The following is a 17,634-nucleotide window of genomic DNA, read 5'->3' on the forward strand; positions in this document are numbered from 1 at the left end:
TCTCTACCTCTACCTCTACCTCTGTCTGTGGACTCCCGTGAAGCTAACCAACCCCGTGATGTCACGGCCAAGATGGCGGCGTCCGTGCTATGAAAGCTATAACGGGAGTTCTTTTTATTTTTTATTGTATTACGTTTTTCATGTTTATTACATAATTGGTGAATAGAGTGGATATCCATTTAGCAAATAATGTATACTTGACTGACTGCTTCATTTCCACTTTAAGTCCATCTTTCCCAACCAATTGGTGTATACTGGTTAAACCGTAATCCGTCCATTTCCTAAACCCTGAATCCAAGCGAGATGGTATGAACTCTTTCATGTATGCTATGTGCGTCAATGATGAGATTTGTTTAGGTAACCCAAAAGTAGTTCTTATCTTTCTCCAAATTTTCAGACTCTAGTCCACTCACTCATTTGGACTTCTATCAGTGGAGTATCTAAAAAGGGCATAACATGTAGGGGTGGGCTAAGTATACTTTTCGAGTATATACTGTTTAGTATGGCATTTCGGACGCACTGATTGTGGTCATATCCCGGATCCCGTATAAATACCGATGTGTGATAGCTGCTCTGTGTTTGGCTTGTCCGGCATAGCCTAGTCAAAGTAACACGTCGGAAATCCTGGTTTTGCACCTTTTAACCCAGTGGTCGCCAACACCGGTCCTCAACATCTGCTGTCCCGCATGTTTTGGATGTTTCCCGGCCTCAGCACACCTGATTCTAATGAACGGTCCTCATTAGCCTGTTATCAAGGTCTGGACAGTTGTGTTGTTGACACAGCTCCTTGTATCGCGGTGTGCTGACGGTCTGGGGATCAAGTTTGTGTATTTAGGATTTTGATTAATCAAGTCATTTTAGGAAACACTGAAGGGGTCCCACGGGTTCCAGGGGTTCCGGGTTCCGGTGGTTTTGGGTTCCGGCTGTTCTGGGTTCCGGTGGTTCCAAGTTCCGAGTTCCCAGGGGTCCCGGGGGTCCATGTTCTGCATCTATTTGCAAGACATTAAAGAAGGTATAATTTGAATTTGAATTTAAATTTTATTTCGAACATGAAACAGTAGTGAAAACAAAACAAAACAATAATAATAAATAAATGTAAATAAGAAAAAAAAAGACAAATATAGATAAAAACTTGCATCCATCATAATTAACATGCTCGAAAAAGGAGTAGGAAGAAGTAAAAACGTATTAAATCCTACCGCCATTCACTAATCATTTATTAATTATTATTAAGTATTTATAACTAACTATACTATAATTATACTCACACACTTACCTATACATTATGGAGGATTTTTTGTGCCAAAATTAAATAAATAAATACATCATTAATTAATTAAAATGGGAATGAAATATATCATTAATTAATTAAATGTCTCATTAATTAATTAAAATTAGAATTAAATATGTCATTAATTAATTAAAATACAATTCATTTTAAGTAAAAAAATATATTTATTATTTCAGCATTTAATTAATTAATGACACATTTAATTAATGATTTCGTGTTGTGTGTGAATCATGATATGTAAAACTGCATTTAATTAATTAATGACACATTTAATTAATGATTTCGTGTTAATTAATTAATTAAATGCTGAAATAATAAATATATTTTTTTACTTAAAATGAATTGTATTTTAATTAATTAGTGACATATTTAATTTTAATTGTAATTAATTAATGACACATTTAATTAATTAATGATATATTTCATTCTCATTTTAATTAATTAATTATGTATTTATTTATTTAATTTTGGCACAAAAAATCCTCCATAATACATACATACACATAGTTGAATATTTCTATATATTTGTATACACATGCCCACATACATACATACATACATACATACATACATACATATACACAAACAAACACACAGTTTAAAAGTGGTTCAAACTTTAGCAGATGCAGGTATGTGTAGTTACATTGTAGGAGTGCGGTGGATGTAGGCAGAGAAACAACGGAGATTAATTCCTCTTTGGAGAGCACTCCATTTAATTCAATGCACCAAGTCAGTAACCAAAAACCACAAACAGCAAACTCTCGCGCAGGTAAAGACGTCAGCCCCTCCGAGGTGTGTCTCTACTCTTAAAGTAGCACGTATAATTAAAGGGAAGAATATCCCTTGTAAAAGGAACAACAAGGCATTGTAACATGGGCGAGGTCGCCGTGAATTATAACTCTGAGAATTAACAATTGTCCTGTGTGTGTATATCCACCACACACGTCCCCCCAGAATTCACAAGAACAGGCCCAGTGAAACGACCAGGGGCCCGTATGACCCTCCCAAAGCTATTCCGAAGCTCCTGAACAGGCGGAGGGGGTCGAGGCGGGGGGGTGGCAGCAGGCTGCTGACGGCGAGCAGGTGCTGGGTGGCAGTGTGGGGAGGCCAAAGGGGGCGGGACCAGCTCCAAGGGAGGCCTACCCGGGGGGCGGCCGCGCCGTGGTGCCTGAGCCACTTCCACCGGGTGGCCCAAATCCAGGTGGGCCGGTTTTAGACGGTCCACTGAGACGCGATCCATCCTGCCCCCGACGTCGATGACAAAAGTCTTATCACCAGCCTCCACAACCCGATAAGGTCCATCGTAAGGCAGTTGCAGGGGTCCCCGATGGGCATCGTGGCCGACAAAAACATACTCCGCAGCACGCAGGTCGGGGGGAATGTGCACCCGAGGCAGGCAGTGGGGTGAGGTTGGAACGGGCCGGAACGCCTGAGCAGAGTCCAGCAAAGTACGGCGTTGGTCAGATGCAGACCAGGGGACCGTGGTGTGGGGAACAAAATCACCTGGGACCCTGAGGGTTTGGCCATAAACCAACTCCGCCGAGGAAGAGAGGAGGTCCTCTTTAGGCGCGGTTCTAATCCCCAGCATCACCCATGGCAGTCTATCAACCCAGCCGTCGTCCGTGAGAGAAGCCTTGAGAGCGGCCTTCATGTCCCTGTGAAAGCGTTCACACATGCCGTTGGCCTGCGGGTGGTATGCCGTAGTGCGGTGGAGAATGACACCCAACTGACGAGCAACAGAAGTCCAGAGGTCGGAGGTGAACTGAGGGCCACGATCTGAAGAGAGGTCAGAGGGGACCCCGAACCGGACGACCCAGGAACCAACAAAGGCCCTGGCTACATAAGCTGAAGTCGTCGCCGACAGCGGGACAACTTCTGGCCAACGGGTGGTCCTGTCCACCATAGTTAGCAGGTGAGTAAATCCCCTGGAGGGAGGAAGGGGTCCCACCAAGTCAACATTGACATGATCAAACCGTCTTTCAGGAACCGCAAAATGCTCCACTGGGGCTTTAACATGGCGATGGACCTTAGCGCGCTGGCATGCCACACAGGTCCTGACCCAGTCGCGAATGTCCTTTTTCAGGCCGTGCCAGACAAACTTCGCAGCTACAAGACGTTGAGACGGCTTACTGCCTGGGTGCGAGAGGCCATGTATGGTGTCGAAAACTTGTCGTCTCCAAATATGTGGCACCACAGGACGGGGGAGGGCCAGAGAGATGTCACAGAGCAGCGTTGCATCCTCACCGAACGGGACGTCCGCCAGCCGGAGGCCAGTGACTGCTGTCCTATACGACTGAACGTTGGGGTCGGAAGCCTGGTCCACAGCCATGCGGGCATAGTCTATTCCCAGGTGGACAGCGCCAATGAGCACCCGGGAGAGGCAGTCGGCCACAACATTGTCCTTGCCTGACACGTGTTGGATGTCCGTGGTGAATTCTGAGATGAAAGCCAGGTGGCGCTGCTGCCTGGCAGACCATGGTTCCGACACCTTGGCCATGGCAAAAATCAAAGGCTTGTGGTCCACAAAGGCAGTGAACGGGCGAGCTTCCAGCAGGAAACGGAAATGCCTGATGGCCAGATAAAGCGCGAGGAGTTCTTTGTCAAAAGTGCTGTAATTCTGCTCGCTGGAACGCAGTTGGCGGCTGAAAAAAGCAAGTGGTTGCCAAACACTATGAACAAACTGCTGGAGAACCGCACCGACAGCATAATCCGAGGCGTCCGTGGTCAGGGCAACTGGAGCGCCAGGCACGGGGTGAGACAGCATGGTTGCACCAGCGAGGGCATCCTTTGTGGCAGAGAAAGCCTCCAACATTTCCGTTGACCAAGAAATGTCATGCTTTGGCGATTTTTTCCCTTTGAGAGCACCGTACAGGGGGCGCATGAGGTTGGCAGCCCGAGGCACGAAATGGTGGTAAAAATTGACCATGCCACAGAACTCTTGCAGAGCCTGGACAGTGGGAGGCCGCGGGAGCTTCAGGACTGCTTCCACCTTCGACGCCAGTGGAACCGCCCCAGCAATGGTGATGTGGTGGCCCAGGAAATCCAGTGATGGCAGTCCAAACTGGCATTTCGCTGGGTTGATGATCAAGTCGTGCTGCTGAAGGCAATTGAAGAGCAGACGCAGGTGTGACAAATGTTCGGCCTTGGACCTGCTGGCTACGAGGATGTCGTCCAGGTAGACAAAAACGAATGACAAGTCACGCAACACAGTGTCCATCAAACGCTGAAAGGTCTGAGCGGCATTTTTCAGGCCAAACGGCATCCTCAGAAACTCAAAAAGCCCGAATGGGGTGATCACGGCCGTCTAAGGAATGTCCTGAGGCTGGACGGGGACCTGGTGATAACCCCGGACAAGGTCCACCTTAGAAAAAAAGGACGCACCTGCCAGGTGGGCTGAGAAGTCGTGGATGTGAGGAATAGGGTAGCGGTCCGGCGTGGTGACTGCGTTAAGGCGCCGGTAGTCGCCACACGGGCGCCAACCACCATTGGACTTAGCCACCAAGTGCAGAGGAGAGGCCCAGGGGCTGTTGGACCGGCGGATGATGCCAAGCTGCTCCATGGAGTCAAACTCCGCCTTAGCTATAGCGAGCTTGTGTGCGTCCAGACGGCGGGACTTTGCGTGCACAGGCGGGCCATCAATGGAGATGTAATGCAGCACGCCGTGTTTCGTGGAGGCGGATGAGAAAGTAGGTGTGGTGATCTCCGGGAACTCCTCGAGGAGGTGCGAGAAGACATCAACCGGTGAGAGGGCACTGGACAGCCTTGTAGGGGCGGTGTCACTGTGTTCGCAGGGCAGGGAGCTGAAAGTCTCAGCGTGGACGAGGCGGCGGTTGCTCACATCTACCAAAAGTTTATTGGCCAAAAAGAAATCAGCACCCAAGAGGGGGGTGGACACCTTTGCTGACACAAAATCCCAGGTGAAACGCTGACCTGCCAAACACACCGTCACAGTGCGTGTGCCAAAGGTATGAATCGTTCTGCCGTTGGCGGGCACCAGGGGGGTACCGTGTGGCCCTGCGCTAATGTCCGTGGCAGATGCTGGCAGTGCACTAATGTGGGCGCCCGTGTCACAGAGAAAACGACGACCAGAGAGAGAGTCAGTGACAAACAGCAAGCCGCTGGTATGGCCGACACCCATGGCTGCTAAAAGGTGGCGGCCGGGGCGTTTCCCGATGCAGTGAAAGTAAAGGGGGCCAGGCACTTTCTGGCTTTGTTGCCAAACTTGGCATGGTAAAAACACAATCCATCACGTCGGGGTGCACATCGGGGCACAGCTGTAGTTGCAGAGATGGAGAAAGGCTGCTGCATATTGGCATCACTGGCGGCACCCGAGGTAGAAGGGGGCGTGGCCGCAAAACACTTTTTCCCAGCGGAGAAAAATGTATCAGTCTCCCTGGCCAACTGGCGAAAATCAGTAATAGAAGAGTTAGCCAGAGCCAAACGAACCTGGTCAGGCAGCTGCTGCAGGAATATCTCCTGGAAAATGAAACAGGGCTGGTGGTCTCCCAGCAGAGCCAGCATGTGATCCATCCGCTCAGAAGGCTTGCTGTCGCCGAGAGCGGGGAGAGAGAGGAGCTGGCGCGCACGCTCGGATTCGGAGAGTCCAAAAGTGTCCAGTAAATGTGCCTTCAGAGTGGTGTATTTGTTCCGCGTCGGAGGACGTTCTAGCAGACTCACCACTCTCCCTGCAGTCGCACTGGTGAGTGATGCCACGACATGATAAAACTTTATGTCATCCGCTGTAATGTCCTTAATGGCGAATTGAGCCTCAGCCTGCGCAAACCATGCGCTCGCGTTTTGTTCCCAAAAGTCGGGCAACTTCAGTGAAGCAGACATGTTCAGTAATCCCTGGAAACGTCCGAGAGAAAAACGGGGTCACCAATGTAGGAGTGCGGTGGATGTAGGCAGAGAAACGACGGAGATTAATTCCTCTTTGGAGAGCACTCCATTTAATTCAATTCACCAAGTCAGTAACCAAAAACCACAAACAGCAAACTCTCGCGCAGGTAAAGACGTCAGCCCCTCCGAGGTGTGTCTCTACTCTTAAAGTAGCACGTATAATTAAAGGGAAGAATATCCCTTGTAAAAGGAACAACAAGGCATTGTAACATGGGCGAGGTCGCCGTGAATTATAACTCTGAGAATTAACAATTGTCCTGTGTGTGTATATCCACCACAACATAAACATTAAAAGGCTCTTACGTTTCTCTGGGAAGTGGCGCCTCTCCCGGTGCTTGGCGGGCGGCGGCGGGGCGGGCCGGCCGGGGTGGGGCGGCGGTTTCCCGGCCAGAGCGACCAGCATCGCCGCGCTGGTCCGCAGGTGGCCCCGGTAGTGTCTCCGCTCCCAGTACTGCTGGGGCTGGACGCCCAGCTGAGCCGCCATGTCCTTCCGCTGGCCGGACATCCTCGCTTTTTATCTCTTTTTAGTCGGTGGTTTTCAGATAATACAATATTCCAATAATCTGATCGGGACGCGGCAGCGTTTCCATGGCAACGAAGAAGCGGGGGCCGGACACTCCATCATCCTTATTATTATTATTATGATTTTTTATTTATCATTATTATTATTATTTAAAAAAATCATATTATTGGGCCGCTCGGTGGCGCAGTGGGTTAAGAGGCGGCTCATATACTGAGGCTACAGTCCTCCTCCTGCAGCGGTCGCGGGTTCGAATCCAGCCCGCGCACCTTTGCTGCGTGTCTTCCCCGTTCTCTCTCTCTACCCCTTTCCAGTCTGCATCTCCAATAAAGGGCCACTAGAGCCCAAAAAAATCTTAAAAAAAAAAAAAAAAATCATATTATTATTTTTTATTTATTATTATTATTATTATTATTATTATTATTATTATTATTATTATTATTATTATTATTATTATTATTATTATTATTTTATTTTTATTTTTTTTTTAAATCGTATTTTTTTTAAATAGTTTTTATTATTATTATTATTATTATTATTATTATTATTATTATTATTATTATTATTATTATTATTATTATTATTATTATTATTATATTCTCAGGTTGTCATGACCTTTTGAACCAAAACCAATAAATAATTAAAATAGCCTACACAAGCAGACAATGCTTCATATCAGTTTACAGTTTGTTTTTGAGTAGATTGAATTTTGTTATAACTGAAGGATAAAAAGTGTCTCTGAATTTCATTTATTATTTTACAAGTATAAATTCGCAGACTCTTAGCAGATTAGCTTTGTTTTTCACCCTTTGATTAATTTCCAGAAATAGGATTTAGTTTGAACTAATGATTCCGTTTTACTCACTTGCCAGTTTCAGCCACGTGGGGGCAGCAAAGCGCCGTTTAACGTGTCCACAGTTAATAATAAACGCTCCATGAAGCCGTTAAATGTCCAACATGGCCATAATTAAATAATTAAATCCACAGAGTTTAAATTTGTCTGAAATTTGTGTGTAATAAATGCTGTCTCTCTTCAGGATCAGAGTCTATGCTGCTCCTGCTGCGGTTAAAGTCCCACCGGGTCACATGATGATTAGGATTAGAGCAGATAAAAGCCGAGCATATGGACAGGTGGGGGTTAGTCAGACCTTATATATGTCAAGTTAGGAGGTAAAACTATGACCCGACCCATTAAAGAGTAGTTTCATTAGTTATCTACTTTAATTTGACATGAGCCATAAAGATATATTTGTAAAAATAACATTTGTCTTGTTTCATGATTCAAATTTAGTTAGAATATTGTGATTTTCTGTAATGCAATTACAAAAACCAAAATGTCAAACATTCTGGATTCATTACAAATCAACTGAAATATTGCAAGCCTTTTATTATTTTAATATTGCTAATCATGGCTTACAGCTTAAGAAAAATCAAATATCCTATCTAAAAAAATTTGAATATTCTGGGAATCTTAATCTTAAACTGTAAGCCATGATCAGCAATATTAAAATAATAAAAGGCTTGCAATATTTCAGTTGATTTATGAATCCAGAATGTATGACATTTTTGTTTTTTTAATTGCATTACAGAAAATAAAGAACTTTATCACAATATTCTAATTTTCTGAGACAGTAGTGTATATAGATATAGAGCAGAGTTAATATAGAGATAGTATGGGGTAAATAAGTATATTTATATAAATATTTATATAGGCATGTGTGTAAATATATAGAAATACTCAACTATGTGTGTGTATGTATGTATAGGTAAGTGTGTGAGTATAATTATAGTATAGTTAGTTATTATAAAGACATGTTAATACATGATTAGTGAATGGGGGTAGGATTAAATAAGTTATACACTTCTTCCTGTTCCTTTTTGCACATGTAAATTAAGATATAAAAGAGCATCATACTACACTGATAGGACAGATTCACAGATGAAAGTGGAGAATATTCTTATTCTATCAGAGCAACTTTTCAGTTTCTGACAACAGAAAGACCCACAAAGCAGCAGTAACCGAAGGAGGCTCCGGTGAAGGCCTGGAAATCATGGTATGTAAAATAAAGGAAGGGATACCCTCAAAATGTAAAGTCAGAGCACAGAGTATGATAACAAAAACACAACAAACAAGGAAAAAAAAGAAAAGACAATACTAATAACAAGTAGGCACTGTCACACATGACGCATGGAGATCAGAACAAATGAAGCATGGTGGTTTTTTAAATTGGTAGGCAGGAGTCAATGATTATGGGACTGCAGACAATTGGATATTATCTTTAATGTGTTTCAGGAAAAGATTCCACAATTTAGAAAAAAGGTTTTAGCAGAGCCTTTCGTGGAATGCTTTATTTTCTCTAGTTTCAAAAAATAGAGTAAATATAGTAAAGGTTTATAATGAACCTTTGACACGAATAAAAGAAAAGAAAAAAAAAATCTGTCGGTGCTTTATTTTGAAAGGGTGAACCGGGGGGTGGCGGGACAATACTGTCTTTTTTTCTCCAAACTTTATTGAAAAACTGTAGGCATACAGACATTAATTTTGTATGTAAAATAAGATATTTCTCAGTGTAGATATTTACAATTGGATAACACAAATATAAAAACATAAGAAAACATATAAATTAAAATAAAATAAGGCACAGAATATCTCCTTATTCTGGAGTTACTGAAAGTAAGCTATTAAAGACTGCTCTTCCTGTATATTTTTTTAATTTTTTTTTATTGAAATATATGCACATGAAAATGTTACAACACTGTAGGACAAAATGTAGATACACAAATATAGAATATTTAACATTTCAAATTTACATATCCATGAAAAACAATAAAGTAAAAAAACAAAAAATTAAAATAAAGAAAATAAAGAAGCTCTAGATACAAGATTTATATTAAATTGTATTTTCACACATCACACAGTCTTCTAGTTTTGCTGGCTTTAGGATTCATACTTTCTTTCAAAGATTTTAAATAGGATGAAAAAAGTGCTTTAAATACTATAAGATTCGGGCGTTGGTGTGCAAATTTGGTAAAATGAATATGAAATTTAGAAAATAGTATTAGAAGGTTGATAACATATAATTTATCTGAACTTATTTCCTCATTTTGTGACAGACCAAATAAAACATGTTGGATGTTCAGTTTACAAGAATAGTCAATTTTGTTATTTATGAAATTATTTAGATCAATCCAAAAGACATGAGAGTAGGTAATCCCAAATTAAATGACATATGGTTTCCTCCATACTGCTACAAAAGGAACAGAGTATATCAATATTAATCTTGTATTTTACAAGAAGGGTCTTGACTGGATAACATCTGTGAAGTATTTTAAATGTAACTTCTCGTACCTTATTTGTGATACAAAACTTCCTTGATAACATCCAAGTGTTCTTCCAATCTATGTCATTATAAATACTGCTCTTCCTGTATTGAATTGTATCCTGTACTGAGTATTACGTATGAAACGCGGCATTAGGGCCAAGACAAAATAAAGTCATAATATAATGAGAATAAAGTCGTAAAATTACGAGAATAAAGTCATAATGTTGCCAGAATAAAGTCGTAATAGAATAAAGTCGTAATATTATGAGAATAAAGTCGTAATATGAGAATAAAGTCATATTACGAGAATAAAGTCGTAATATTATGAGAATAAAGTCGTAATATTATGAGAATAAAGTCGTAACATTACGAGAATAAAGTCGTAACATTACAAGAATAAAGTTGTAATATTACGAGAATTAAGTCGTAATTTAGGAGAATAAAGTCGTAATATTATGAGAATATAATTCATGAGAACTCTAACAGGAAGAGCATCTTCTCCCTGTTAAAATGAGGAATATTGAGCATTTTAAGAAGTTATACTTATATATTTATAATATATTTAATATTACGACTTTATTCTCGTAATATTACGACTTTATTCTCAAAATATTACGACTTTATTCTCATATTATTATGACTTTATTATCGTAATTTCTATTATTTTTTTTGTCTTAGTTTGGCCCTAATACTCCGTCATATAAAACAAAGGAAAAATAAAAATAAAAACTATTCCGTCGGTGCTTTATTTTGAATTGCTGGGTGGATGTTTCTGTTGCGTCATCGCCGCCTTTGAGGTTCCCACGTGCTCGTCCACTACGCTCACGTGCACGAGCTGATTGCCCATTGGCTGATCGGTATCGGAAGTGCGCGTGTCATCCTGATCCGCACAGACAGGAGGACGCGCGGAGCCGCGGGGGCGCGCAGACGCGCAGACGCGCAGCAGCGGATCCAGGAAGCCGGTGGAGACAGAGCGACGAGATGCTTCATTAGACCAGGGAAACCAAACTGTTGGTATTTATCTTTATTTATAAATCATTATAGGCTACTATTTATATTATACTTATAATATTATAATTATACAGTTTAATACCGGAGGAGGAGGCGGCTCAGTCTCAGCCTGGAGGAGCGCGGCGGCGGCGGCGGCGCGCGTCATGGTGGCCGGAGAGCTCGTGCAGGAACACCTGCGCGCAGGTCCCCGCGCACCTGGTGACGTCACGGTCTGCGGGGAGAAGAGCCCCGCACCGGAGAGAGGAGGGGAGGACGAGCAGGACACGCAGCAGGACGCGCCCACGGAGCCGGAGGCGGATGAGAGGGACGTGATGCTGCCGAGCGGAGGAGAGGATGGAGGTGAGGATGGAGGAGGAGAGGATGGAGGTGAGGATGGAGGAGGAGAGGATGGAGGAGGAGGAGAGGATGGAGGAGGAGAGGATGGAGGAGGAGGAGAGGATGGAGGTGAGGATGGAGGAGGAGAGGATGGAGGAGGAGGAGAGGATGGAGGTGAGGATGGAGGAGAGGATGGAGGAGGAGGATGGAGGAGGAGGAGAGGATGGAGGTGAGGGTGGAGGAGGAGAGGATGGAGGTGAGGATGGAGGAGGAGAGGATGGAGGTGAGGATGGAGGAGGAGAGGATGGAGGTGAGGATGGAAGAGAGGATGGAAGTGAAGGAGGAGGAGGTGGAGGAGAGGATGGAGGTGAGGATGGAGGAGGAGAGGATGGAGGTGAAGGAGGAGAGGTGGAGGTGGAGGAGGAGGTGGAGGTGAAGGATCACTAACATTCAGGACAAACAGAGCCATATCAAGCTTTGTGCCTCATCCATCAGACTCATGAATATCTGATTTACCTATTTATTCTTTGCACCCACTTTTAAACATATTTTTTTAAATCATTGTATTTATTATGCACTTAATAGGAGACTTATTTTTATCTCTTTGTTCTCTCTAATCTTATCTATGCTATGGTTTACAACATCTAAGTCTAAGCAGTACTTGTGATTGATGGATGTTGCTTTACATTGATTGTGTGTTTGTTTTTGTCTTGTCCTGTTACATATGTTACTGTACACGCACGGATGCTGATGCTTTTAGAGCCGGGATATACTTGCTGTTGGTGCTTGCGTTCACGTCCGTTCACGTCCGTTCTCCTGCACCACCAACCACAACGTCGCTCGCGTAGTACGCGAGGAAAGCGCGTTGTACCGGCAGTGACCATTAGGGGGCAGTAAGCAGAGCAACAGTTGGAAAAGTGATTAAATATTTTGTAGCAGCAGTAGCAGATTAGAACAACAAACAAGTTAACATGACAACATTGGATGAATTAAAACATTTTTTTTTTTTTTTTTTTTTTTTAGTTATCCTATCCAGATTCCAGACTGAATAAGCTGCTGAATCATTTCATTTTCAAGAATGCACATTTCTTATTGTTCACTTGAAATATGACAGATATGTTTAAACTAAATAAATTTGATGGAAGTATATCTTGTTTACTTGAATTAATGAACTCATTAAATCCAGGGCTTGACCGTTTTCAGTGTTTTCCGCCAATAGAGGGCGCTCTCATGCAAGTGCAGCTTTCCCTGGTCAAAGTTAAAGGGAAAGTTTCGTTTTTTACAACCTGGACCTTATTTCTGGCATTTTTTATGGTCGTATACTCACCCAGAAAAGTTTGGTGTCATTTGGAGTCCTTCGGAAGATATTAGGAGTTTTGTGCGAGCCGCTTCTCCATATAACGGTAGTGAACGGGGCACCGCGGGACACAGACGATGCAGCGTCTAAATAACACATGATTGCAGCGAAACTCGTTCATTTCTTTTATGAATCACTAGATCTGCTTCTGCGCGTCTTCCAGGACCTGTTGTCTACATCCGGGGCTGTGTGTGTAACAAATAAATCAGTTTGTAAACAAGACCTCTGACCTGCATGACGTCATCTCTGTGCGCTTTCCCTTTAAGTAAGTCAAAGAGCAAATGTTTACATAGTCATAAAATAAATTATTTGGTGTCTTTGAAAAATACATGTCAAATGTTCAAAAAACCTTGTTATTTACTTAATGAGTGTTGTTAGAGGAACTGAGTTCATTGATTGGCTATTTATTTAAAAATGTAGCCACAGATGAAGACAAAATCAATCTTGTATGGAAAAAAGCATTAAAAATCACAATAATCAATGAATCGTGGCACCAATAATCGAATCGAATCGACAATCGTTATAATCGAAGAATCGAAGCTCCAATAATCGAAATCGAATCGAATCGTGTGGTACCCTTGTTTGCACACCCCTAGTTTACATGCAGTCAAAATTTGGATTATTGCTAATATTCCGGTTACTGAAACATTCAGAATATTCCGTTTACATGGTAATTAATCATTCAGGATATCTGGATCAAACCAGCAACGCACGGAGAACGTGATGACGCAATTCCCGTCATTTCCGCTTCTTCTTCCTGTATCCAAATTCAAAACAAATGCTGCTTCGTGCAACTTTTCGTTCACCTTCTTGTAAATCTTCTATCCCGGTACTTTCTACCGTCTACAAATGCAGAAATGTTCATATCCTTCATTACATTTATGAAGTGATTAGTCTCCTCCTGGTCTTGGTTTCTCCGTGTTTATAAGAACTTCCTGGACTCAAAAGACCAGGATTTCTTGTGAACAGAGCATGTGCAGAAAACAAATTCATGTTCCGTTTATGGGGATATTCCGTTTGGCGTTTACATGACCAAATATTTGGGTTTTAAAAGGAGTAACCCAGGGGTCATATTGGGGTTTTTAAAAACCCGAATATGAGCAAATTCGGGTTATTCAAAGGGGTTATTGGTGTTTACATGGCCGTGCAAATTCGGGTTATTGCCAATATTCGGGTTTTAAAAGGGTTATTGATGCATGGAAACGTAGTCAGTGTCTTTTTGAGAATGTGCACGTTGACGCGTCAAATGAACGCATGATACGCGTGGCGGCCATGATGCGTGCGCGTTCTGAACTGCAAGTATATCTCGGCTCTTACACAAACGAAGTTCCTAACGGATAAATAAAGTTATTTATCATTATTATTATTATTAAGGAGGAGGAGGAGGTGGAGGTTCTCCCCCCCCGGAGGACCGGGGCCGGCCCCAGACGCGCCTGTACCGGCGGCGGTTCGCGGTGCTGGCCGTGTTCAGCCTGTACTCCATGGTGAACGCCTTCCAGTGGATCCACTACAGCATCATCACCAACGTGTTCACGGGCTTCTACGGCGTGTCCAGCGACCGCGTGGACTGGCTGTCCATCGTGTACATGGCGGCCTACGTGCCGCTCATCCTGCCGGCCACCTGGCTGCTGGACCGGCGGGGGCTGCGGCTCACGGCCCTGCTGGGCGCCGGCCTCAACTGCGCGGGCGCGTGGCTCAAGTGCGCCAGCGCGCGGCCCGAGCGCTTCGGCGTGACCGTGGCGGCGCAGGTCGTGTGCTCCGTGGCGCAGGTCTTCATCCTCGGCCTGCCGTCGCGCGTGGCGTCCGTGTGGTTCGGCCCGCGGGAGGTTTCCACGGCGTGTGCCACGGCGGTGCTGGGGAACCAGGTGAGGTGGGGGGTGGTCTTGTATATATGTATATATTAATGTATATATTGTCCATATTTTGTAATTATATATATCTTTTACTTTCTTACCTTTTTACCCCCTTCCCCGCATGCGTGTGTGTGTGTGTGTGTTAAGTGTACTGCTGCTAACACGTGAGTTTCCCCATTGAGGGAGTAATAAAGGACTATCTTATCTTATCTTAATAATAACACAAAGGAAATAACACCCTCAGATACTCAGGCCACGTTTCCACAGAGCCGGATATTTACAAAAACGGATATTTCCCCCTCTACGTTTTGAAAAATACCCTCGTTTACACAAACCCGCATGAATACGGTGTTAAGGTGCTATGAGCATCCAAACCTACAGGGGGCAGTGTAACGAGAAGATAAAGTCATGCTAGCCAATCGGAATCCTGCAAAAAAACATCACCAAATGACACGTGTGAAGCCTGAATAATATGGTTCCGCGTTAAATCGACGGCGTAGCCTACGTACGGTGTGCGTCGCCGCGTACCCTACGCCGTAGGCTCTGCGTTGGTGTAACGCGGAACCATAAATCAGCCTTGACTGCCAGTTACTTCCAAGATGAACGAGAGTCTTTCGTTTGGAGTGACAGAGAAGTGGAGTTACTTTTAAGTGTGACTTTAGAATATAAAACCGGTAAAATACAAGAAAATATTGACAGTGGCCAAACAAATTGTAAAAACAGGTCGTACAAATGACGCTGGTGACGTTTCTGTTGCATAATGTGACGTTCTGAAGCCTAAATGTCCATTTCTCTCCGTTTACAAGCAAACGTGAAAACTGAGTGTAGGAGCCACATATTGATGTTTAATTTGTTTGATCTGGTTGTCACGGTGATGAAGGAAGTTTGGGTCACGTGGGTCATCACCGTAGCTTATATAAGGAATCAAATCACCTGCACTGGGGAGGAGAGAGGCGAGTTGGGTAGCCGTAATTTTTGTTGACCGCATCTTACTGATCACCCCGATTACACTTTGCAGTGTACACATTTAAAACCTATTAAGTGGATGTAATCGGGAGGCCGTTGTGGCTGAAGTTGTCATTAAACGCCATAAAAACGTATCTCGGACTCAGCGTGCTTCTATGTCAGCAGCAGCGCGTCATAAATATACAGGACCCAACAAAAACTCTCAAGCGGCTCTTTTAAGTACAGGAAAGCCGCAATATTTGTCAACAAAAAAGGCATCAAATTTGAAAGCGATCGCTTGCAGCGCAAAGGAATCAGCTGACTCAGTCAGACAGCGGTGACAAACAATCACAGTAAGACAAACGCCACATCATCTGTCATGGAGGCCAGGTAAGATTACCTGTGGATGTGTGTGTGTGGAGAAGGAACCTGGATTGCATCACGTCAAAGTGTCTCCTTAAGGAACAGTTGAATGAATGAATGCTGGTCGGATATGCGCTGTCTGGGCGTTACGTTCGCTCCGTGCGCTGAATGAAGTCTGCACTTTGCTGCAATACGTGAAGCTTTGATGTTTTCAAGGAAGAACGCTGATGCTGCCTTGTTGAAATAATCTATGATATGCTGTGTATTGTGGATGGATTCAAACTATATGGTTCAAGGAAAACTGAATGAAAAGTGATCAAAATGAGTCAAACAAATGATGCTGCCTCCTCGTGCTCTGATATGGCGTCTGTTAGACAACGGGATAGGAGACTCACTGAAAAGGGTTTGATGCATAAAATTGAAATGCTGCAAAAAGAACGCAAACGTGATGTTGATAAAATAAAAGGTTTAATACCACAGATGAAAGAGTTAATGAAACAAGAGAAAAATGTGTCGGAAGTGAAACAATGTATGGAGAACTTAAACACACTGTGTGAAAATGCTACAACTACACACAGTAGACTGTTGCCTTTACTTCCTGAAGATGAACTCATTAAACAAAAAGAATGGTTTTCAACTATCATGAATTACAGCAATGCATTTCAAAAGGGCACTCAAAGCTGGATTGTTGAAATTGAACAAAACCCCTGTCAGGAGCACCAGGATTCATCAGAAATTAATGAAGAAATACAAATTGAGGATGACATTAAACCAAGTGACAGTGTTTCAAACGTCGGAAGCCATAAAACGCTTAAGTCAGAGAGCTCTTCAACTTCTTCCATACGTCTAAAGGCAGAAGCTGAGCTAGCAGCCTTAAACATGAGGCAAAGACTATTAAAAGAAAAGCATGCTTTGGAAGAAGAGGAACAACTCCTGCGCAAAAGGAGAGAAGAACTCAAACTCAACACTGAAATTGCAGAAAAAATGGCAACGCTGGAAATTCTCAAGATTGGAAGCACAACAAATGGAAAAGTGGCATCAAAGGTTTCTGATGGGATGAAATCATACTTTGAAAAGACACAATCTAAGCAGTTATTTAATGTTGACGCAGATGAATTCGTTCCAAAACAAATCAAAGCAAATACAAACACGAACCTAAATATAACTCCACATGAACAAGACCAAGTGCAACACCTTGTGAACCCCTCATTCAACACACAGGATTCACATGAACAACCAGGATTAAATGCAATGGATCTGGAACCCAGAAATGACATTATTGGCGTAATGATGAAGCAGAACGAAATAACAACGTTGCTAGTACAACAGCAAAGCCTCTCAGCTCTACCTAAAAGAGAAATCCCAATCTATGATGGCGATCCATTGGAATATCACACGTTCATTAAAGCTTTTGAGAATGGAGTTGAGAGAAACACAACTAACAGCAGTGATCGTTTATATTTTTTGGAACAACACACAAAAGGTCATGCTAAAGAACTTGTGAGAAGCTGTCAACACATGAACTCAGAACGGGGATACATAAAAGCAAAAGCTTTATTAAAGGAGCAGTTCGGTAACGAACAAAAGGTGGCCTCTGCTTACATGGATAAAGCCCTCTCGTGGCCTCCAATCAGAGGAGAGGACGTGAAGGCTCTGCAGGACTACAGCCTCTTCCTGAGAGGCTGCTGTAACTCCATGGAGGATGTGCAGTATCTTTCAGATATGGATATGCCTTCCAACATGTTGTGTGTCATTAA

General features: G+C 43.2%; 1 protein-coding gene across 3 annotated transcripts in view; it reads left to right on the top strand.

The window, feature by feature from the left end:
* The first annotated feature begins 10,967 nt into the window (after positions 1 to 10,967).
* The window catches only part of flvcr1 (FLVCR choline and heme transporter 1), a 30,631-nt gene continuing 23,964 nt past the window's right edge, over positions 10,968 to 17,634 (top strand). Inside the window, exons 1-3 of one of the 3 annotated variants that reach the window (XM_061746587.1) lie at positions 10,968 to 11,043; positions 11,119 to 11,383; positions 14,091 to 14,581. In XM_061746587.1, coding sequence (XP_061602571.1) covers positions 11,188 to 11,383; positions 14,091 to 14,581 — 687 coding nt within the window. In that variant the 5' untranslated portion in view covers positions 10,968 to 11,043; positions 11,119 to 11,187. Of the gene's footprint in view, positions 11,384 to 14,090; positions 14,582 to 17,634 lie in introns of all 3 variants that reach the window. The other 2 variants (XM_061746588.1, XM_061746589.1) reach the window with 2 other exon arrangements.

Source organism: Cololabis saira, chromosome 18 (assembly GCF_033807715.1).
Source record: "Cololabis saira isolate AMF1-May2022 chromosome 18, fColSai1.1, whole genome shotgun sequence".
Taxonomy (NCBI): domain Eukaryota; kingdom Metazoa; phylum Chordata; class Actinopteri; order Beloniformes; family Belonidae; genus Cololabis; species Cololabis saira.